Source organism: Lagopus muta, chromosome 1 (assembly GCF_023343835.1).
Source record: "Lagopus muta isolate bLagMut1 chromosome 1, bLagMut1 primary, whole genome shotgun sequence".
NCBI lineage: Eukaryota > Metazoa > Chordata > Aves > Galliformes > Phasianidae > Lagopus > Lagopus muta.
In genome coordinates this window covers 173137834-173162271 of record NC_064433.1, presented here as the reverse complement: position 1 = coordinate 173162271, position 24438 = coordinate 173137834, and the positions used below count along the sequence as shown (strand labels likewise).

Sequence of the window (24438 nt, the reverse complement as noted above, 5' to 3'; positions counted from 1 at the left end):
ATATGACAATGAGGCGAAGTTTCCAGAAACTGCGGCAACCACTCACCGGCTCCACGTGCGGCTTCCGCTTCCGCCTTCGGCGGCATTCTCGAACAATTCCGACCAATCAGCGGCGCCGGGGCCCCGTGACGTCAGCTGTTCTCATAGCGACTGCCGACGCCACCGACTCAGAAAGGAGAACGAGGGGAGGAGGCGGGAAAGGGGCGTGGCCACGCGGAAGGGGCGTGGCCAGATGTGAGAGGCGGGCGATAGGGAGCGCGGGCTGGGCGCGTTTCGCGGCTGTTGGGCGCGGCGGTTAATGGCTGTTGGGTGCGTGAGAGGAGAGCGTTTGTTGCTGCTCGCGTGGGCGCTGAGGCGCTGTTGTGCTGTGGGGGGCGCGAGCATTGGGCTGGCTCGGACTGGCGGGGGGAGGGCTATCCCTCGTTCGGCGGTCCGCTGGGGTTTTAAGGGTATCACTAGGTGCGTTCCTGTGCTTGGCTCTCGGAGGGGTCTGTACCTTGCTGAGCCTGTATGTGTGGGAGAGGGGAAGAAAAGAGGTTGGCTGAAACAAAGTCCTTGTTGTAGCTCACCTGGGAAGCTTATTTTTGTACAGCTGGGGATGCCTAATGATAGGTGTTTCCCCTCCTTGCTGTTAGAAAACTCTCAGGAATAGTCAAAAGTGGCAGAGCAGGTTAGGTGTGTGTGTGCTGCATCGCTTGCCCTTTTAAAAGAGGGTTTTATCTGTCTAGTGCCATGTCCCACTGCAGATGAAGGTCTGCTATGTGCCGAGCTTGGGCTGTGTGTTCTGGGCGGGTCCCAGCCTTCAGCATTGCCCGTGGAAACACAGTGGGTATGCAGGTGAGATGTGTGCTGTCAGCGTGCCTCCCTTACCTCCCTGTGCCAAAGGGAGAAGTGGGTGCATTCAGGGTTCTCAGCCCTCCTCTGTCGGAGGGGAAAGCAGTATTTTCACAGAATCACAGAATCGTAGGGGTTGGAAGGGACCTCCAGAGATCATTGAGTCCAACCCCCCTGCCAAAGCAGTTTCCCTACAGCAGGTCGCACAGGTAGGCATCCAGGCAGGTCTTGAACATCTCCAGAGAAGGAGATGTTTTGACCCTGCTTCCTTTCTGCTGTGCTGTAGCAACCTGTCTCTGCTAAAGATTTGCTTCCTAACGGAGTAACGCTCAGTTTTCTGTCAGGCCCCAGCCTTTCTTGAGTGTATTATTTGTGAGTTTTTTTTAGTCCACTAAAAATAATGCTTCTGTCAGAGGAGGTAGAGAGCTGAAAATCCCCTCGGGCTGTTTTGTGGCTGTTAGCTGAGGCTGTAATTTCTAACTTCAGAATAAGCTGACAGGATGGCCAAACCCCTAGTGCCTGTTCCTGATGCTGCTGCACTTGCTATTTTCAGCAAGAAGGTAGATTTCTTCAAAGTATTTCATTTGCTTAAATAACCTACTTTTTATTGGATGGCATGGAAATGCTGAAAACACTTCTGTCTTCCTCACAAATGTACTAATTCCTTGAATTTGTATGTTCTTGAATCCTGGATTGTACTTCTTTAGGGCTGGGTGAAAATCCAGTCATGTTATTAATAATTCATCTGTACATCAGCCACAGCCCTATCTGGCAAGAAGCTGTGTGCTAGTATTTTGAGTGATTGTTTTGAAAATCCTGCTGTGGTGAATGATAAACATACAGCATAACCACTAGTTTAAGCGTCGCCATAGATGAAAAAAGTAGATACCAAACATTCCTTTTGCTTTTTCATCCTTTGCTGTAAATTGTTTATCCTTGAAGAGAAATACGGAAATCTTGACTGTTTGCCCAGATTTGCAGCTGGTCTCTAAAGGGAGAAAAATGTTAAACTCAACAGTGAATTTGGAAGTTGCTCTGCTGGCACCATCTATCTATCCGATGGCTTAGCGCAGTGCTGTGTGGTGCAATAAGCGAGCTTCAGCTTCAGTGTGTTGGGATGCCAGTAAAAGAATGAAGTTTTTCTTGGCCTGGAGCAGAAGTGTGTATTGACACAGTCTTGGTATCTGTGCTGCTATAGAAGGGTGAGTGGTGCTGGGAAAGTAGGGGGGGATGTAAGAGGTGACCAAAACCTTAGTTCTTTCTTTTTCTTATGTGATTGTCTCCCCTTCCTACCTAGAGATAGTATGGGTTATGTAAGGACACTTTAACTGCCCTGGGGTAGGGGAGGATAATGCTGTAGTTAATTTTCTTCGGGGCTTACTTTTGTTGCAATGCTTGTGAGTTTAGGAACTGAGAATAACCAATGCTATGCCTTCTCTTTGTTAGATCAGCACTTGCTAAATGGCTGTGGGCTGGACGAGGAACATGCTTTACTGTTGTCCCCTGTTGTACCTCCAAAGCAAACTGGCATCATAATGCTGCTGGAAGAGAAAGCTCCTGCTGTTGATATTATTGTTCAGTGAGACCTCGGACTCATACACATGGATACTCTGTCTGTATGTCAACCCTTGTGCTTTTGCAGTGTGCTAGGTTTTGCAGCTCGCTAGCAGACTATGGAAGTTGCTGACCAATGTTTTCATCTTTTAAAGGATGCCTTGCACAGACAGAATATTTTGGTAGGCTGATCAACATTCGTTTTACCTACGTAGATGCTTGGCTTATGGTAAGTGAGGTGAGTGGCTTGGTGAGTGTGGTATGTATTGTGGATTTTCCTTTGTTCCTCAGTTGTGTAGGTGCTCTTGTGGCTGTAACAGTTAAGGGTTTCTTTAAACATGTCCACACTCTAACTTGGAAAAAAACAATCTGGTCTTCATCAGCAGCGCAGACAATGTTTTAAAATAGTAGTTGATCAGGCCTTTAAAGAATTATTTTCGTATTCCATGCTGGATGTTCTGCATTGTGGCATCTACCAGAACTAAAGGCACTGATGTGTGTTACGAAACAGAATCTGATTTGGGAACAAGGTGATTTCATCTGTTACACAAGACCTAATGTTGGTAAACTTTCTTGTGTAGTTAGAATGACGTTACTGTATATACAAGGAATATTTCCATTGTAAAGCATTACTCAAAGAAGACTAGCTAATGACCCTGTGGATGGCCAAAGTGCCACAGAACACAACACAGGAATCTGTTGAGTTCCTAGGATTTCTGCTGTGTTTCCAAGGGCCCAAAAAACTGAGGTGTACAAAGAGCAATGCCTTTACTGTCCCAGTACTGTTCCGTACATAATCTTCATATCTTAAATAAAACAAGACAGGAAAGGCCGTCCCAGCACAGGCAGGCAACATCTATACTTTCCACTAGAAGTAAATAGGTATATCTGTATAATTTCTGTAGGGATTTCTTGTTTGTTTCACTTTCCGTTTGTGGGCTGAGCTTGCCTCCAGCCCATGCTATTTCATTCTAATCTATTTGGAGGCTGCCTGCCCCAGCTTTACCATGGCTGTATCTGCAAGCATTTGGCTCCTATGATAGTACTCAATGGACTTGCTGGTCAGTCTGAGCATCTGCACCATCTCAATCTCTGTCCTTCAGAGAAGGCCTTTAATGCAAACCTGATGAGATGAGGGTTCTTTTCCTCTTCGGAGCAAAGTTGAGTTTTAAAAGGGTAAAGGTCACTTGAGATCATTACTTCTGCCAGAGACAAGCTGGTATTCCTATAAGGTCGTGGTTCTCCAGAAGTATGACATAGATCCAGTAGTTTCCCTTCCTGTACAATGCTGTGCTGCAGCTCTTTTTAACATTTATTTTCATGTCACTGTGTTAATGGTGTTTGATATTCACTTTCATGTACATAAACACTTTGCAACTTGAGTGGAACAGATGAAAGTAATAAGTAAAATGCCATGGGGATTTGCAAGCACATACATTTTCATATCAATATTACATTATAACATGAAATATATATGTATATTATTATATCATATACTCTGTACTAGGAAATGCCAAACATTAATTCAACTATATGAAGCAATAAGTAACATATTATGCTTGTAAATAGCTAAGTGTTTTCATTTGGCCTTTTGCCTCTTCTGTATGTGAAGTATTCATGATAATGTTTGGTAGCATTATCTTTGTTAATGCTTTGATCCACATACTTATGCTGGAGAAAGAAAGAATGAAGCAGATATGTCACTGAGGTGACAGTGTAATCAGCTTAAGGCACAGCCACCAATGGGTACTACCTTCTCAAGGCTGACAGCTGAGCTGCATTCCTCAGAGCATCCCTAGTGTGGGGAATATCCAATTCAAACAAAATGTGCAGCTTCTGGAGTAAGGTAAATAAACTTCACTGGAAATTCATGTGACTCCATGGCTCTGCCCACGTTTCAGCGTACTTGAACACTCAGCATAGCATGGATCCAAATCCCAGTGTAACCAAGGGGGTGATGCTTTATCTTCCTGACGCTCTGGGTGAGGTTTTAACACAAGAACAGCTTTATAGTCAGAATACACGGCTTTCTGTGATCTTTTCTTTCTCCCCTCAGTAAAACTTGGGTTAAAATGGAGCAGGCCTTTCTTCTGAGACCAATGTGAATGCTTTAAAACTGAAGTGATTGTAAATGTTTCATTTGATTGCTGGGAAACTACCATTAATGTCTCTTTGGATTTTAAAACAGTGAACCTAAAGAATGCAATGAAGGAGAAGGTAAATTAAAAGTTATAGTACCAAGGTTATTGTAAACTTTTCAGTCTTATTTATATATATATATATAGATGTTTTTGTAGATATTTTCACTTATTCAACTGGATTGTCACAATGGAAAACGTGGAAACTTCAGGAAAAAGAACAATGAAACTATTTGCTTTGTACTTCAAACTTACTACAGTGTGGTAAGTGAATGCTTGAAGCTATACAATTGGGTTCAAAAGCATTCAAATAATAATAAGCCTTAAGTATTCATGAATCTCAAATACATTAACTTGAGTGATTGTCTGTTTGCATTGCCCTCATAATCTTTTATTTTCCTGTTGCTTGGACACAATAAGTGTTTTGAGTGAGAGAGAAGATGATCAGATTATGGTGCAAAACAAATTTCATGTAGTGACCAGCTGCACATCACTAATGGGAAGGAGTGAAGTGTTGAACAGTTTTTATGTAAATACAGAAATGGATTGCATAAGCTCTCTTGTGTCTAAATGCAATTAATAAATGCTTTTGGAAATGTAAAAAAGATCGCAAAGCCAAGAGTCAGTGTGGATTGAAAACACCAAAGTTTCTGTCAACCACTCAGGAACTGAATGTTATTTCAAAAAATAGAAATGAAAGTGGATATAATGACAATTTGGGAGGGATGTTAATGAAGAAAAAGAAGCCAAGTTACTTACTTGATCTGATAGCAAACTATTACTACTTGATCTGATTGCAAACCATCTGGCAATATGCTGCCAAATCATTATGTATCCTTTGTATGACTCAGTGCTAATGAGCTGTGCAGGGATTATGCAGATTTCTTGTGCTTTTGGCTTTGGTAGAGGGTTTTAAAAATAACACTTGCAATATTAGTATGACATGTACTTGCTATGAATTTCTGACATTAATCCAAACTTTGTTTTTTCATTAGAAAATACCCCCAACCACTTCAAAGGCAGTCCAGATTTTGATTTTTATGTGAACAAAATCAAGAAAACAGACAAATATCAGTGTTCTTTATACTAACAAACAAAGTTAGTATAAGTAGTTAATTTTTCTGTTTTTTTAAGAGCTTACTGAACACATACTGACTAAGTGGTGCAGAAGGGTAGATAACAAGGTACAACTACACTACAGTTTACAGTAAGCATGCTTGGAAAAAACATGTCTTTATTGCATCTGTAGTTAATCTTTCTGTGTAATAATCTTTCAAAGCGTGTGGGCATAGTACTGTGTGTGTCTACACTTAGACAAGTCCAACATTTTAATATATTTTTTTCCTAAGAATACACTATTAGATAGGCTATTTCTTTGCTGTCATTGTAACGAAGCAAACATTTGTCATGAAGAAATGGACTACTGGAAGGTCTTCTTCCAGCATTTGTAGCATGTCTATGGCCATACTTAGAATATATACTTAGTCATATTCATAATGGCTAATTTATTCTATCTTAAGCATTCTATCACAGAAAACTGTTAGTATATTTCAAGAATCAACTCTTTGATAGGGTAGATAACAGCAAGACAAGGGGAAATGGTTTTAAGCTGAAGGAGGGAAGACTTAGGTTGGATGTCAGGGGGAAGCTCTTTACAGAGATAGTGGTGAGGTGCTGGAACAGGCTGCCCAGAGGGGTTGTGGATGCCCCGTCTCTGGAGGTGTTCAAGGCCATATTGGATGGGGCCCTGGGCAGCCTGGTCTAGTATTGAATGGGGAGGTTGGGGCCCTGCATGTGGCAGGGGGGTTGGAGCTTCATGATCCTTGAGGTCCCTTCCAACCCAGGCCATTCTGTGATTCATTGAATTTAAAACTTCAAATTGTCCTTATTTAAAAAATCCACTGAGTATTATGTATTGAAAGTTAAAAATCAGCACACTGGATAAGTACTCTAACAGCTCTGATTGCTTTCTTCCTCCATCAGAAAGATCTCGAAGGTGGTACATCCAGGACTTATGAAAATGATTTATTTATTTTTAATAGAATATGCTTGACTAAGAAATACTGAGTATATTCTGGACATCAAGAGACTATCAAGAAGCTTCTTTATATGTTAAGTGAACAGAAGATTCAGTTATGAATCTGTGGTAAAGACAAAGTAATAAATCCTTAGCTGTCAGAACGACTAGTAAGCATGAATGAAGTAATATTGGACTTGGTCTCCTCTCACTGGTGATGGGTGACAGGATGAGGGGGAATGACCTCAAATTGCACCAGGGTAAGTTTAGGTTGGACATCAGGAAACAATTCTTTATGGAAGGGGTTGTGAAGCACTGGCATAGGCTGCCCAGGGAGGTGGTTGAGTCACCATCCCTGGCTGTGTTTAAAAACTGTTTGGATGTGGTGCTCAGGGACATGATTTAGCAGAGGGTTGTTAGAGTTCGGGTAGGATGGTTAGGTTGTGGTTGGACTTGATGATCTTTAAGTTCTTTTCCAACCTGAGCAATTGTATGATTCTGTGATTCTATTTGAAAAACTTCATCAGATCATCATATTAGAAATACAGATCTTAGAACAAGACTATTTCATATGATCTGGATGCTTGTGTAAATATGATTTGTTATATGCAGTTTCTTGTATTTACTTTTACAGGTGATTTTTATGAAGGTAGTTATGAGGATAGAGCAAAATTCAAAACGCAAGTGAGATGAATGCATTTAACTCTCGTTGATGATCTCCTGGTAGACTTTTCCAAAACTATAAACTCATCTGAATTCTTTATAGTTATGGATGGCTGTCTTTCTTAAAATAAATAAATAATCCTTTGAGCATGGGTTGAATTCAAGATTCAATGGATGAAATATGGATTGTCATGCAAGAGATCTGATTTTCATAGTGTCACATTAAAGTGCCTACAGTGTTTGGAACATGCTGAGAGATTCAAATTCTGTGAGCTCAAAAGGTGATGAAACTAAAGCAACAATGAACATAGGCAATGCTGGTAAATGGGTTTTGACAGCTTGTCTGACTCTACCTGAGCTATGCTAGTATCATTTTACAGAGAATTCTAGCTGGGACAAAAGAAATATGAAATATTTGGCCCTTTCTGAAATTTACCACACTTACCAATCTTACTTCTAAGTCAGGCATGATGTACAGGAATGATTATTAGTAAGCATTTCGTAGTTTTGTTTGGTTTTCCCTTTCTCTCAAATCAGTAAACAACCTTGTCTATAGCTTGTGGACATTGGGGGGCACTATAGCCTCACTAAACAATTCAAATGCCTTCTATCTTAAATTTTGCTATGTTGGCTCAGCTTCTTTTCTCCATGTAGTGTAACTATCTAAGGCAAGTGGAAAAACAAACAAACAAACAAAAAACCCAGAAGTAATAGCATGTTTCTTTTCCTTCATTTATTTATTTTTGTTAGTAATTGTTTTGCTCTAAATAGCAGTGGATTTCTGACCAAGAACTGATGTTGCTTAGGTTAAGGAACTCTTTGTTTTGAGTGCTAATCTACAGATTCTCTGTGAATCTTTTTACAGCAAATGGAAAAATGTGCTTTGCATCCAATCTGCTTTTGTGTGTTTGTGTCCCAGCCATTTGTAATGAAGTTGTCCACTAATGTAAAAAGCACGTTTTAGACCTGTGTAGTTTATTCTCATTTACTTCAGTTTAAAATGATTTCTGAGTTAAGAAATGTTTTTCCATTGGTGACATAGCTCACATGGATACTGCTATATACTTCTGTGAATGAAAAATCTCCTCTAAGTAGTTTACTTTTTAGGACACAATTTAGTCTATCTAATTGGATTTTAATCTTCATGTTACAAAATTTATTACAGATTGGGAGATATTTGTATGTACACCACATTCAAATTTAATGTATTACTGGTATAAGGTATACAAGTACCTCTTCTAGCTGCAGTATCTGTTTTTTTTTCCTTGGGTTAAATATATTGTACAGTACAAAATATTCAAATTGTAGATAACTACAAGCATTTTTTATTAGTTTAATTTTGCCAATAGACAGATAGCGCCTTTTGAATACTGACTGGCCATATGGTTTTAACTAGTGTGGGACAGAATAAACAAATAAAAAGGAATACAACATTTGGATTAATCTTTTTTTTTTTTTTTCTTCAGTTTATGACTGTATTTGAAACAAAAGTGCAGAACTAAGTTTTGCAGTTGTTTCAGTATGTCTAATAGTAGAGCAATGTCCAGTCAGTCTCCAAGCAGTGGCCACAATGGAAATCAGAAACACCTCCTCCTTTTCTTCCTCCAACCCAGTTTTTTTTTGTGGAGAATGAGGTTACATGGTATGAGATATCTCCTTGGCCAGTTCAGGTCAGGGTTTGCAGCTGTGCTCCCTCCCAACTTCTTGCTCAGTGTTGGGATGTGCTGGGTGGAAGGATGGCAGCAGATGGGCTCCTATGAAGAAAGTTAACTCCATCCTGGCCAGACCCAGCACACCAAGTCTTTGTGGCTTTTTAGGTAAAATTCAACAAATCAGTTGTTTTCTGTACTCCAGTTACTGGGCTTGACTGTACATGTCATAGGAATTTTCTCATAAATTGTGATTTTTCTTTTGTATTTTTTGTAAATAGTGATTTATGTTAAGTCTTCTTACTACAGTTAAGCAGCATTGCATACTGGCAATGTCCACAAAACAATTTTTTTTTTCCAGAGTCTTAATTGAGCTTTTTTTTTTTTTTTTTAAATTTATGACTGTATATTTTATTTCAGTAGGATTTTTTTTTATGGTGTTGGCCTCAGTATTCTAAACATCCTTTGACTTTATCTCATCTTTGTCGTTTATTTGATGGTGTTGTGCATAAGTGACCCTGCACTTGACATTGTGTTTTTTGTGCTTCAGTTCCACCTGGTTTTCTCAATCAAAAGCAGAATGATGTAGGTCTAAGTGAGCGGTTGCTCCTGGACATAATCTAAAACAGCTTGAGGCTAAGCTGGTCTGCAGTAACTGTAGTTGCTCTGAAGTGACACCAGACTGTAATGGCTCCTAAGGGCCATTTCATAACTGAAAATTCCTGGAAGGAGTGCTCTGGTTCCTACTGTAAGTTTTGCTCAATAAGTCCCTTATCTGAGTAACTATCCCAGGCCTTGTTTCCCTTTACCTATGTCAGTAGGGTGACACAGATGCTCACCTTAAGCAAATATCAAGATGCAGAAGACCTTTCCAGGTTATTAAAACTATTTCTGTAGCAAAGAAGATGGTTTACTTATGTCAAGGGAAGATTATCAGGTGATGTAAGCCATCAGGATGTAGGTCATGGCTAGCAAACTTAGAATTGCCGTGGAGACTTTCAAGGTGAGACTGAATCAGGCCCTGGGCAACCTGGTCTAGCTGTGGTGTGGAATTTTCCTTGCCACAACCTGTGACCACCTATTCTCTTGTGCGCTTTTTGAGCAAAATCTCTAGATTTCCAACTAGGTAATTGCAGACAGCAATTAGTCTTACTTTAGTTTTCTTTTTCCCTTGTAGTTTGAACAAACTCTGTTACCTGACTTGCCTGATGCACCGTGTACTCCACGGCCTTAAGCAACTCAGCAGCCATCCATGGATTTACATTGCTTTATTAGCCTGTCTTAAGCTGGTAGGCCCCACATTATACAAAATGCTCTAGATGCTGCCTCCAAATAATGACTAGGGGTACTAATCACTTCTTTGGACCTGATGATTGCACCGCTTACCAATGGAGCCTTTTGTACACTCAACCTTCATTACCACACGGAGGCACTGCTCATCTTGTCTACAAGGACTCCCATGCCTCTTCCAGCTGAGCTCTGTGGCCAGTCAGACCCAGCCTTCTGGTGTTAGATGAGGTTATTCTGACCCAGCTGCAGAATTCTGCATTTGTTTTTCTTGAACTACACAAGGCACTGTTTTAATGCTTGTCTAAGGCCTCTTGAATGGCAGCTTTCTCTCCAGGGTTTTGACTGTTACCCCAGCAAACTGAAGGTGCACCCCCTCAGGAATTGTTTGTGACTGGAAAGGCCAGCAGCTGCCTGTGTAGCCCAGAGTTATCAGTGTGAGGGTAACTGCTGTATTTTGTCATTTTATGTGATGCAGCTTCACATACCAGGGCAGAATGTAACACTAGGATGTCACTGTCAAAAGCGCTTTTGAGATCTATGAGGTTTGGACTCCCTCCTGTTACCTTACTCTATATGATAGTAATCCAAAGAAATGCAGCCGGAATTTGTATTCTGCTAAGATCACCACATGATCTTACTCTTATGTGAAAATACTCTACATGGGAAAATATTCCTGGCTGCTAATGATCATGGAAAAATTGTTCTTCTACACGCTGTTCTCTGTATCAATCCAAGAAACTCAGCAGGTGTTTTAAACTGCATGTGCCAGAATGTTATGAGCGTGTCTGTTCCTATAGAATGACATTGGTACTTAAGTTACTCAACTGGAGATGAGATTCCTCTCAAGTATCATCTCTAGTGTCAAGTTCTTAAGATAAAAATGAAGTATTTATGGAACAGTGTAGCTGCAAAGGTCCATAAGAAAACCATGCCTAACCTAGTTACGCAAAATGTAAAATGCAGTGACTTACCTGCTAGCAAATAAGCTTTTCCAACCCTGCTTGTTCTGCGGCATGATTATTGTGCACATCCAAGTTGGCTCATAGGAAAGTTATTTCAGTTAAAGAAACTAGCTCCTATATTCCTGCCATTCCTTGTGGTGATCTGAGCAGAATACAAACTCCTGCTGCATTTCTTTGGATTACTATCATTGAAAATTGTGAGATAGACAAACCCCAAAGTCTCTGGCATTATCATCTTGCAGGATGGATTTTTCCTGGACTTGAATCTACTTTGGATATTGCACGCTCTTTGGACATCTCTGGATGTTACTATGGCTGCTTGTCTGTCCTACTGCCAGGAAGTCTTATTATTCTTTTTTTTTTGCTGCCATGTTGGAATGGCATAGCAACTCTTGACTTTGTTCCTGAACTGTCACAGTTGGCAGTGCAAAAGTAGTAAAGTAATACAAAAATATGTGGAAGACATCTGTGAAAAGCATGACATGTTGAGGCAGTAATCCCAGTAGCTAATGCAGTTTAGTCAACGCTTGAATGAATACCATTATTTACAGCCCATCAAAATAGCAGAAAAGTTGCTATAAGAATCAGAAGATATTATTTGACTATGTACTGCAACATTCCTTCAGCAATTCACCTTGTTTTCCCCTTTGCCACTACGACTTTGTGCACAGTGGAAACAGGAAGCAATTCTACTCTTTGTTTTCCTGAAGGAATACGAGAAGGGGCATGTAGTCGATATGGCCACTAAGCTATTCAAAATAAATGGATGCATTCTGTTTCTACGTGGTTTTGCTCACTTAAATCCCCCAATGTTCAACTATATTTTTGCTCTTTCAATTGAAGAAGTAATATTTTTGTATATTAATAAAAAAAAAGATTATCAAGTAATTTAGAACTAATGTTTTCTATTTTCAATAGCTGTACTTCAGCAGGGAAAATACAGTGAGCTCAGATATGCTTGGTATAGGCAATTTTGTGTCAGATGGAAGCAGCAGGAGACAAAATAGGAAAGAGTATGAAGTCTGACAGTTCTGTTAGGCAAGCTGTTCATTTGACCAAAGGAGTGGGCAGTATGCCCATGGCATATAATCAAGGCTGAAAAGCTTCAGTCCTCCATACTTGCCTATGGAATTATTACCCTTGTTTCTCCTTGACTGTGTGCAATATAAAGACAGATGCATAAATCATCTTGCTCTCATCACCCAACAGTCTCAAGAAATCAAAATAATACATTTTCCCCACAATTTTAACATGACAGCAATTTGTCAGCAGATACAGATTCTGAAAGAGTTTATACTGTAGCTCTTGAAAAATGTTGGACTAAAATAATTTATAATTGAATCATCATGTCAATGTCTTATGGGATAAAAGCATTTCAAATAGTTAGTTCTGAAGCTAAGTAAATTTCTAATTAAATTATTCAATTTAAAAAATAATCTTATGAAGTAAAACCAAAGGCAACAGAGATTCCAAAAGTTGAGGGGTACAGGTGACTGTAGCCAATGTGGTGACTCTGGAGGAAGAATAAAAAAGCCACAGAGCACTTCTGAGGACATTCTGAAACACAGTTAGTTAAATTTAATGGCTGAAAAAATGTGCAAGAAAGATAAAGTACAAAATAATTTTCATATGTCTAACTTATTTATGTGTATCTGATGTGATTTCTTTGAGATTTACATTCTCCTCAGTTAATCTCAAAGATGGGACAGCATCAGTGTTACAGTTATTTACTGACATATGTAATGCTATCAGGAAGGAAAGCTTAGTGTTGCTCTGAACTTCTGTATTCCTTACCAGAACGTACATTATTTTCATCCCTTCTGAGATGGAAATTCCCAGAGGAGTGGTTACAAATAAACGGAGTTTATAGGCACAGTAGAATTGAAGAAGAAGATTTATTTCTTCCTCCTCCCAACCCTGAACATAAAATTTAAAACATTGAAGTGATCTTCTTCTTAACAGTTGGATAATATTACAATTCATGTGTGACTTCTATTTTTGAGTGAGGGTATTAGTGAAATTTCTCTTCTACTTGTGAGAAACCAAAACATTGATAACATCTGGACAGAAGATTTTTTTCTTATTGTCTTGCTGAGCAGGAAAACATCAAAAAGTGGGAAGTATCACGTTTAACCCAAATGCGGGCATGATTTCTGTGACAGGTAAAAAGAAAACCAACAGAGAAAAAGAAATAGGAGAAAGGGCAGGAAACACTTCTGGAATTTATAAAGAAAAACAGTCAACTGAGATACATGTGATTCACACATTTTATATATGTTGTTATGGATTTAGAAATGAAGGATGACTGAACACGTTCTTTTCCTAGTAATGAGCATGTGCATATAATCAGACAGAGAGACATCCTATGAAAGTGTCTGTTTCTTTTGCATAAGAATAATTATTCTTGAAGCCAGGCACTCAATCAGCAACAAGAAATTGTTCTGTAAGGCAAATAACGAATTGGATTTGCTCACTCTTGTGTCCTGTTTTCCCTTTCTCTTCAACATCCTGTAATATAAGGTGGATATGCAAATAGATTAAGCAAGTCTATTCCCCCAAGAAAGTCTGCCTGTTATATTTCTATTGATATATAAAGGGAAGTGTGATGTCTTCTGCTAAGTTACAGTGACATAGATGAACTTGCAGTGAGAGAGAACATTTATCACGGTGAAAAGTTTTCCATTCATCTTCAAAATCACTTCTCTGGCTTACTTAAGTTGCCCTATTGAATGCTTGATCTGTCAGAAAAGTAATGCAGTAAATCTAAAAGATACAGACTTTCTAGGAAAAGTTCAGGTTAGCTGTTGTGCTTACTGGTTTGAAAATAGAAAAGTTTATGGTTTACAAGTGAGATCAACATTTACTGAATAATTGGGTTGGTAGGAGGGGAGTGTGAGTGATGGAAATCTTCTGTATTTAATAGGAAAATGTGTATACACACACCTGACTGGAATTCATGACTGTAAGTACCCAGTATGAGAAATATTTCTTAGAATCATAGAATGTCCCAAGTTAGCACGGACCCAAGAACATCATTGAGTCTGGCTCCTGGCTCCAAAAAGAACCACCCCAAATCCAATTTCTATGTTGTTCAAGCGCTCCCTGAGCTCTGGCAGCTCGGGGCTGTGCCCACTGCCCTGGGCAGCCCGTTCCATGCCCACCACCCTCTGGTGAAAAACTTTTCCCTGACCCCCAGCTGCCCCTCCTGACGCTGCTGCATGTATCCTTGTTCCAGTCGCTGTCACCAGAGCGGAGATCAGCGCTGTCCCTCTGCTCCCTCTGAGGAGCTGTGTGCTGCCATGAGGTTTCCCCTCAGACTTCTCCCTAGAGGCACTGGGTGTCACACTCAAAATTGTGTTTGAAGGCAAAGAGAAACCATGCCTTACATGTAAGTGAAGCCAATCATTTCTTGTTTAGTATAAATGAAATGCAAATAATCTTATCATTATTATTACAAATCTGATTGTTACAGAAGGAGAAAGAACACTGCTTGTTCTCTACTCTTTTTCCTACTGTTAAGCTCACCTTTCTGTTGCTCCTCTGGGTCTGAAGGCTGGCAGTTCCTTTCTGATGGGAGGCTTGTCCAGCAAGCTGTCAGCCTGTGGAGTTCTTCACAGGAATATGTTTGTGTTGGTGGCTTCTTTATCCTCACTCCACAATCTGCAGGGGGTCATTTTTTGTTTGTGAACAAGTTTCGATATTTTTATCTTTCTTCATTGATCTGCAGCTGAACAAAGATAGGCAATTGTAAAATTGGTCTTGGGCACTTGTTCTGTTAGGAAAGGCTGTCTCAGTGAAACAAAATGAAATAGCGGTGCAGGCAGGTCGAGAAAGTGCATGTGGAGCAATACTGACTGGCAGCAGCCCCAAGGCCTTGCATATTCAATATATGACTGGAGGTCTGTTCCTGGTGAGGACAGTGCAAGAGCCATGTTGTTACATGGGTAATTATGAAATGGCTGCCTGAAGGTTTACAGATTCACAGTTGTAGGTGTCGGAAGGGACCTCTGGAGATCACCCAGCCCAGCCCAGCAGGTTCACTGCTGCAGGTTGCACAGGAAGGCATCCAGGTGGGTTTTCAATATCGCTGGAGAAGGAGACTCCACCACCTGCAGGCAGCCTGTTCCAGCACTCTGCTCCTGTTTGGTAATGGCATGAGGTTTGTTTTAGAGATGTATTGGGCAACTTGCTAATTTGGACCATGATCCTATATGAGTGCTGAATATCGTTTGATTGAGATTTAGATTTGTTAATGAGAGATGAAGCTAATAATAATTAAAAAAACATAAACATTTTGTTTAACAAACAAGCCTTTTTGGAGGATTTTCTATGGAAATTTTCCAGTTTCTTAATGTAGCACTAAGAATTAAAGACACCATGAATTGCTTTTGGTAACAGATGCTTGACGTTTGACGATGGCTATGGGAAGCTATACTTACTAGGAGGGGTTTAGGTTTCCGTGTCGGGTATTCAGCCCGTGACCCTGAACGGGGATTTGTTAGCGATTCGTTAGCGAGGCGGATCCACTGTAGCCCGCCAGAGGGCGCCGCAGCCGCACTCCGCCTCCCCTCCGCCTCCTCCCGGCGCTGGCGCCCGGTCCTGCCGGGCCCTGGTGGGGGTGGGAGGGGAGGAGGGAGCTGGCGGCGGTACCGCCACCCGCCGGAGGCCGCTCGCCCGCGCTCCTGCGGCAGAGGCGGGCAGCGGGCGCTCTGCGCCCCGCTCCTCCTCCCTCCGCCCCGAGCGGCTCGGCGGCCCTCGCCAAGATGTCTCGGGATCCCGGCCGCAGCCGCTGGCTCCTTTTGGCCGTTTGCGCCCACGTCTTCTTCCTCCTCCCGCCGCTCCGCACCCGGGGTGAGTGTGCGGGGCCCTAGGCGGGACGGCACGGCGGGGCGAAGGGGGGAAAGCTGGGGCGCGGAAGCGGGAAAGGGGCGCGGGACGGAGCCGGACGCGGGGGGCACGGCGGAGTCGCGGCGGCTTCCTTGCCCCGTCGTCCCGCCCCGTGTGGAGGAGGTGCCCCTTCCCCTGAAGTTTGTTGTGGGCCGGGCGTGGGAGCGGCACCCGTCTGCCCGTGCTACGGGTTGGCTTCGGAAGCGCCGCGGGGCCGCTCGTCCTCGTGTTGGAGATAGCGCCGAGAGCGGGCGGTGGGGGAACGCCGCGCGGTGCAGCGTCAGCGTGAAGGAAAAATAAAGCTTCGTACCGGCACATCCGTTTTCCAGCAAAGTAAAGGGTGATGTTTGGCTTTTTGGCTGCAAAACATTTTTCGTTTTACCCACGCAGACTGAGTTTTGGAGTCCTTATTGCTCTTCCTAACGCTGCATCTCACTCTTAGAGCAAGTAGTTTTGCTCCGGTGCTATAGCACACATAACTTCTGACTGTCAGAGGACAGCAGCTTCAATTTTCCCTGTGCATTTATGTATAGATATGTTTTTTTGTGGATACTTACAGCTAGAAGGCAGAAGTCTAACAGCTTGGCTTCTTGCTTTAGTTGATCTTACTATAGAATCCATCCACCTGAAGCTTTTTTGTAGTGTCAGGGCTTTCCTCTGCTTTAAAAATACTTAATTTTCAAATTCTCCCTTTAATAAATACCATATGTTTTTCAGCTGGCAAATTTGCAAAACTATCAACTTTGTGCATGGAAAAGTAATAATTTGGACTGCATTTCACAGAAGAGAAGCAGCGTGTCTGTTAGCAGTTAAGCCGTTGTAGAAAATCCAGCTTGCAGGTGGCAGCTTGCAGAACGGGAAAATGTATTCAGATGATTTTGTTTGTATAGTATTCAGACAATTGGAAGGAATAGTGATGATGCCTTTTCTTTCACAGCTTTTCTTGGTCACCTTTTATAATAATACAGGTGTATGCAGTGCTCACTGGCTTTTCAGTGGTTCACAGTGATGAATTCAGCTGCCTTCTTCATGAGCCTGAAGAAATACAGTAAAAAAACAAATTGAGTTGCTTTTATTTTATGAAGGGCTTCAGATGTGGATATTTGTTGCATCACCTCCTTTACTCCCTCCCCTTGCTTTCTCTCTAGTCTTCGCTTTACCTGGCTCCATTAGGGTCTTTGATGTTGTTAAGGCAGCATCAATGAAAATGTGTTACAAAAACTTGCGTGTAAATGCACGTAGCTAATTTATTTTGCCTCCTAAGGCTCTTGTGCTGTCTAATTGTGGAAGATCCTATCTCTTTGACTAACAGTGGCAGTGCAGATTTTCTCTGGAATCATGTCAATTGGTAGACTTATGTTCTTTGAAAATTAAGGCATGGGGAAACCATGAACCCCCAAACAAAACAAAAATAGGCTTTTCATTAAATTATGATTTGAAGTGCAGGGAGATTGTTTTAAGTATTCTGTTTATTGAGCACAACATATTTGACACTAGGTTGTTACTGTGATTTCTGTAGAATCATATAAATGGCCTGGGTAGAAAAGGACCACAATAATCATCTAGTTTCAACCCCCTGCTATGTGCAGGGTCGCCAACCAGCAGACCAGGCTGCCCGGAGCCACATCCAGCCTGGCCTTGAATGCCTCCAGGGATGGGGCATCCACAGCCTCCTTGGGCAACCTGTTCAGTGGAACATTTGTTGTATAGAAGTCATAAAATCGTAACTCTGTAGCTCATTTAAGTTGACCCACAGCCTGGTGGGATGGTTGGAACGACTCTGGGTTCGGACAGACCTGAATCAAACCATCAAAGAGGAAGATGCCAGGCACATGGTCTTTGTGCTGAAATGGATTTTGTCTATGGAATCAAAGGAAATAACTCAGTTTTTAACATCTTTTCCATATATAATTGTAGATACCTGAAAACTGCTTATGCTTAAAGGGGCACTGTGCTGAAAAAGGGGATTACTTCTGCATTTATAATATGATTTTGTAACATTATAGTTACACAATGTATTGCATTTTAGTGCTACAATACTTACTTGCACTTTCCTAGTTGTTGGCACATATTCCTGCAGTTCAGCTGCTGAACAATAAACGGTTTCCTTTCATCTTCCCCCCCCCCCCCCCATTATAGTGCCATAAACAAGTCTCCTAACTCACCAAAATTCCAGCTGAAATAATGGGACAGTTGAGAACAATAATTCGCAATTGAAGCTGCTTATATTTCATTCTCTGATTAAGCTTCTAGTTTTTGTGGAAATTGATTAAGAAATGTTGTCCAGCTTTTTCAGTTGATTTTATCCCTACTTCCAAATGAAATAAAGATAAGATTGAAAAGAAAGAGCTTTAAAATCTGCCTAAAATTTCTTTGCTTTCTTACTTTGCCTCAGTTCATGAGCAACTAGGAAGGGAGGACTGGCAGTTGACATGCTCAGCTTCTGGCTGCTTTTGCCAGTATGAATAGCTGTGTGTGCTAACAGACATCAATATGCACAGTGCATTAAATTGCCAAGTGAGAAATACAACATTACGATACTCAGTGTCTTGCTGATTTGTTCTGTTCTCCTCAGATAGCTTTGTTTGTGAGCAGTTGTACAGTTTATACCGTAGCCTTTTTCATTGCGGTGATGGCCACAGAGTCTGAACTTTTACCAGGTAATCGGTTTCTTCTTGTTAATAGACTTTGTATGCTCTTGGATAAGTCAGTGGCCCACTTGAGGTTTGTCTTGCACCAACAAACTCAAAGGGATTGGGGGATGTTCTGACTTCGGCAGACAAACCTGCAGCTGCAGAGGTTGGTGCCCTTCATAGGGAAGTCTGTGCTGAAAGAAATACCCATTTTTCTGAACTAGTAGTGATATTTGGAAAAGTTACTGTTTTGTTGTGTTGTTTTGTTTGTTTTTTTTTTAACATGGCATCTCAAATCTCTCAGACATAGGTTGTCACTCCTTGTGCTTGTGTAATGTATGCAAAATGAGAAAACATGCTTTCCACAGTGTTTGCAGTTTGTGTGTTACACAAGTTAGTGTGGTACTGCCTGCATGCATGTAGTTGGGATTGGAAAGTGGGTGGATGGATTTGTCTTAGAGAGGGTCATTGACTCCTAGGCTCTGTGTTTCCAGACTACCTGTGTTGGTAAGCATTACACCAGCTAGTCTTAAGAATCTTGTTACACTTCACCCTTTTTCTAGTAAATCTCTGGAAGAGGATAGTTCTTTCCAGGCTGATAGATCAGACTGCATAGCCAGAACACTTCATCTTGGTAGACTTGTTACCCCACAAGTGCATACCTGTGTAGTTCTGAAGACTGCTTTGCTCATATTAAATTATATTGTGTGAGCATAATGGATTTGCTGATAAGGTTGTAGAGGGACTGTGGCAAACTCATTGCTAAATAAAATCATATGCTCTGCCTGAATGAAAAGTGTAGTTGCTATTGAAGAGTCCTGAGGCTTCATGGTGCCAGTCTGATCAGTGAATGGTTCCTCAGTAGTTTAAAAATAATCAGAACAGTTCTTGTCTCATCTTCAAAATGTATCAGCTTGGGAAAAAATTACATGTACTCTTACATTTAACATAAAAGATAAAGAATCATTTCAATATGTTTATACATTGGAAAAGAGTGGGAAGCTGTTTGTCTGTAACCACTGAGAGTAAGAATAATGGCACATGGAGAAACTGAACCTTCATCACTGTCAGATTTCAGCTTAATAAATGGTATGTGTCAGTGTTGACATTTCCTTATATGTAAGGACAGCTACAACAAAAAACATTTTTAGCCAGGCTTATTCGTTGTGTTGCCCCTTCAACAGTACAGAAAGATGGATGTGGGAAGTGGTCCAGGACTGCTGGTTGATTTCCAAGGTTCACCTGCTGCAAGCTCAAGAGTGGTCCATTCCCACATACAGGGTGGCAGACAGAGATGACAAGAAGCCCACATGGGTGAGAAAGTTCATGGTAAAACTCAAAAAGGAACTATGCAAGAGGTAGAAATAAGGTCAGGTCACCATGGGAATACAGGGACGCTGTGTGTGCAGTGATTTGCTTAGGAAGACAAATGCCCAGCTGAAGGTGAGGGGTGTGGAAGACAAGAAGGGCCTCTACAGTGTATCCACAGCAAAAGTAACAATAGGGAAAAAGTGGGCTTGCTACTGAATGGGTGATGTGAGATGGTGAGAATGGGTGTGGAAGAGAATGAGGAACTCAGAATCTTCTTCTCCTTGGTCTCTACTGTTAAGACCTTCTGTTAGCAGTGCCAGGGCTGTGATAAAACTTGTGGGAGGGTCTGGAGCAAGGGAGACTTAAGGAGAAGTACCAGTTTAGGGGAACGTATAAGCAAATGGAACATACAGAAATCATGGGGCCTGGTGGGAGGCATCTGCTAATGCTGACAGAGCTTGACATTCTCAATGCATGGCAGCTCTGGATAGATGGCCACTTCTTGACTAGAAGAGAGCAGATATCATGCTTGTCTTTAAGAAGGTCAAGAATCTGTGTTGCTTTAGTGAAAGGGATGGAGCAAATAATCCCAGGAACCATTTCCAAACACATGAAGGACAATAAGTTTTTTATTATTTATCTGTGTCCTAGGAAATACTGTTAGTAGATAATGTTAGTAGATAATGGACAGTCTATTCCAGTTTACCATGCTTCGACTGGTGCAGTTGGACTGTGTGATCATTGGAGGTCCTCTCCAACCTCAGGTATTCAGTGGATCTGTGATGCAGAGGTGAAGTTGGTTATTAAAATAAGAAAAGGAACCTTTTCTTACGATTATGGGCTCTCAAAAAATAATAGGAATAGCTCTTTTTTTTCCAGGGTTATCTGAATATTGTTTGTTCTGTTTCAAGGATAGAGGACATTAATATTTTATAAACTCTAGAAGCTGTGTGACATGGGTTATTTAATATTATGGTGAGAGGCAGCATCTCCTGTCAATCATGGCTGTTTCAGGTCTCTGTATGCCATGCCTCAGATATGTAATAAAACCTGAATGTTGTGAAAATTCTGCTTACGTGCAGCTCTGCAAATAAGCCAAATTTATGGGGTGATTATTCTTCATGCTAATATTGTGTAATCAGTACATTTCCCAAAATAAGGGTGTTTTGTTTTGTTCTTGTAATTCGGATTGTGTCTAGTAGAACGTGTGGATCTGCTTTGTGTGAGGGAAGGTGATGATCAGAACATGCTGTCAGCAAGGGGTATAATAGTAAGATTGAAATATTTGCTGTGCCCTTTTGAAATAGAAGTACAAAATATTCCATGAATATTTTGACACACACAGCCCCTATTTGTACACTGTTTTCTTCTTTCTGGCTAGATGTTGTCTTGAAATTTGGCTGTGGTTAATGCAAGTCTACCGTATTACACAACTCCAAGGTATTTAATGAAATTCAGTCCCCGGTTGGAAGAGCAGAGTCTTGTAGGTAACCAGAGATGGAGCATCACAGGCTTTGAACAACTTCTCCCTTTCCTGTGTTTCTGTTTTCCAGTCTGAGGAATTGAGATTTGCTAGTAATTCACTTTGAAATCAGTTTCAAATGGTAAATAATTTAAAATTGCAGTGTAGCACTTTGTTTTAACGTGCTGTGTTTTTCTCAGTTTTTAAGAAAATTATGTACTTGATCATGATTAATAGGACCTTTAGTTCCTTTCAAGTGATGGCAATTAGCGTTAATTTGCGTATCTTTAGTAAGTTTAAGAAAAAGAATCCTTATGAAGAATCTTAGGTTTTCTTATTTAAAATAGAATTACTGCTTTGCAAATGAGCAAACTGAGACAAATTGCTGAGACTGCATCAGCAGGAAAGGAACAAAAAAATTATAAAACCTTTTCTTATGATTTTTTGTCTAATGCAATCCAAAAATATATGCACAGGGTGGTGTCAGTATGAAAGGTTTTAGATGATACTAGCTTTGTGTAAATGAGCTCTTTTGGGTCTCTTTTAAATATTTGTTTGGATCTTGAGACATCAGCAGCTGAACTTGTTCAGAGAGAGCATTCAAGATGCAAAATATCCATCTTCAAATTTGACACAGTTTTACCTCAGTGATATCGTATCTGTGATTCCATTTTGATAATCTGAACTTCAGCCTAAAGACAGAGAGGAATACAGATTCCTCCATGTGACAGCACATTATGCTGGTGTTAGGTGAATGACTGAACAGATGTGTTTTTTCTTTTTTTTATATGGGATTTACCTAACCAAGATAAATTGGCTTCACATCAGAGTGACTTCTTTTCCTAGCGATGCATAGGAATAGAATTGCCAGGTATTAAAAACACAGATTCTCACAGAATATTCATTAAGGTTATCATCAAAATAGTATTGTTTAATGTAAAAAAAAAAAAAAATAATAATAATAATAACTTTGCTTCAGAGCTTTGTCATGTATGAAAACAAGCTCCTATAATTTGAAAAAAAATGTCTGCTTTTTCTTTCAGGTTTTGCTTTAAGTGCAGTTCTTGAAGATGCAGAAGATAAAGCTGAAGTACCAGTGCTGCAGGTAATAAATTTTAACTGCCAAAGCAGAAACATATTACAGCCGTTATAAATTCATCTATAAATGTGCAGAGCAAAAAGTTTACATCCATGACATGGATTAGTTTGATCAGTGACTTCAGTGATATGAACTGCTGCTTTACATCCTTCTGGTGTGTCAGACTTCTTAAGATACCTTTTGTGGGACACACATTGTATATGTTACACTAGTCTTCCAGCACTGCTAGCATCTTATCTCATGGACTCTCAGTACTACTGGAATAAACTTACCACCTTTGATTCTTCCTTACGTTGCGTTTTCTGATTTATGTTGACATTTTTGTTAAGATAATTAGGTTGTTTGTTTTTTATTTGTGATGATGTGGAACAGAATAATAATTGAGAAAAGTTATTTTGTTTTTCCAAGATCAGCAGAGGAGTCCATTAGAAAATTGTAAGTAAAAAAAAAAACATCCAACCAAACTTTGCTGTTTTGTGTAGCTTCTACAGGCAGATTGTGCTGTTACATCTAACTAGAATCATTTTGAACACATAACTGTTATTACTTCAGAGATGGTTTTCCTTTCTTCTCCATTTTTGTTAAATATGCTCTGCAATGAAAGGAATATGGCTGTCCAATTGGCTGAATGACTTTTTGCTACCCATATTGCATCTCAGGTAAAGCTTGCATATGAAATTTTAGATTAATAGATTAGAAGAATGAATAGTCAGAAGGAGTCCTACTGTTCAGTTGAGGAGCATAAGGGGAATTGTGTGTGCGTGCATTCCTTTAACAAGCTTCTACATACAAGTTTTTATATGTATAAAATACACATATGCACATGTGTACATTTGTAGCAGATGTGTGTATACATAAACAAGATTTAAAGAGGAAAAATCAGAAATAGTGGCACTAATAAAAAGTTAGAATCTAGAAAAGCCATTTAAATCTAGATTTGATCTAAATTTGATCTTGCATCAAATGCAATAGTAGTATGGTCAGAGATGTGTTTTTTAAATTTGCTCTTAATGATGATTGCTGAATCTACAGTAGTTTACATGACTTAAAAAGATCCCCATTGCAAATTCATGGTCTGCTATCATATATCTGAGAGCCTGGATAACGTAATCCTGTTTTCATTACTTACATGTTTCTCTCTGTGAAATGCCAATGCTTCTCATTCCAGTTTAAGAGGAGCTGCATACTAGGGAAAATGTATCTGGAAGGGTGAGAATTGTGAAAGTGACTTGGATTTCTACTGGCTGCCTCAATTCAACATTAAGGTGTAATTACCACTTGAATAAAATGCTAAGGATGCTTAGGGTCTTTCAGTAGCGTTTAGTGTCTAATGTGTGTCTGGCATATAAATTTATGTAATTAATTATTTTAATGCTGACTCATTATACATAGATTTCCGTGCTTAGAACGAAAGGCCTTTCTGAACCCAACGGCAAGGGATTGGATTGTTACTTTTTTATTTCAGAGTGGAATGTGTGTAAGTCCTATGTATAGTAAGTTTACCTCATGGCTTCCAGAGATGACCAGACTTTCAGTTTGCTCTGGCCTGGATTCTGTTGCTGTGTGTTGCTGAGGGAGCAATTTTTTTTTGTTTTTTTTTCTCTCCTGTGTCTTTTCTGGGAGGTAATCTGAGAAATTTACTTTGGTTTGTATGTTACCTTAGTTACTGCTCTGCTCATAGATTACAATGTGTATGTAGTTGCTTTTCTGATTATTTATCAGTGTAAAATCAGATCTGGACAAAGGAAAAATCACCTGATGCAAGCAGAACTAAAAGGGTTAAATGGATTGGCATTAAAAAAAAAAAAAAAAGAGAAAAAACAAGCTTCTAAACAGTAATTGTCACAAGGATAGGAAAACTTTATTAAGGCTTACTCCTGGAGAGTGCTAAGTACAATATTTCTCTATGTGAAGGACTCAAAACACTTGAACTAAGATA

At 40.3% G+C, this 24438-nt stretch overlaps 1 protein-coding gene and 1 long non-coding RNA gene across 9 annotated transcripts in view; both read left to right on the top strand.

Moving 5' to 3' along the window:
- The first annotated feature begins 216 nt into the window (after positions 1–216).
- Positions 217–11497, top strand: LOC125689600 (uncharacterized). Of its 7 annotated transcripts, none has more exons than XR_007375356.1 (5): positions 217–309; positions 2281–2450; positions 2544–2617; positions 4686–4790; positions 7178–9219. It is a non-coding gene; the product is annotated as an uncharacterized LOC125689600 (long non-coding RNA). The 7 variants fall into 7 exon arrangements; XR_007375357.1 differs by lacking the exons at positions 217–309; positions 7178–9219 and adding exons at positions 320–837; positions 10033–11497; XR_007375352.1 differs by lacking the exon at positions 217–309 and adding an exon at positions 320–837.
- Positions 11498–15672: 4175 nt separating this feature from the next.
- B3GLCT (beta 3-glucosyltransferase) overlaps positions 15673–24438 on the top strand; it is a 47111-nt gene continuing 38345 nt past the window's right edge. Inside the window, exons 1-2 of one of the 2 annotated variants that reach the window (XM_048936991.1) lie at positions 15673–15958; positions 22444–22505. In XM_048936991.1, coding sequence (XP_048792948.1) covers positions 15871–15958; positions 22444–22505 — 150 coding nt within the window. In that variant the 5' untranslated portion in view covers positions 15673–15870. Of the gene's footprint in view, positions 15959–18611; positions 18655–22443; positions 22506–24438 lie in introns of those variants that run through there. The other variant, XM_048937002.1, reaches the window with a different exon arrangement.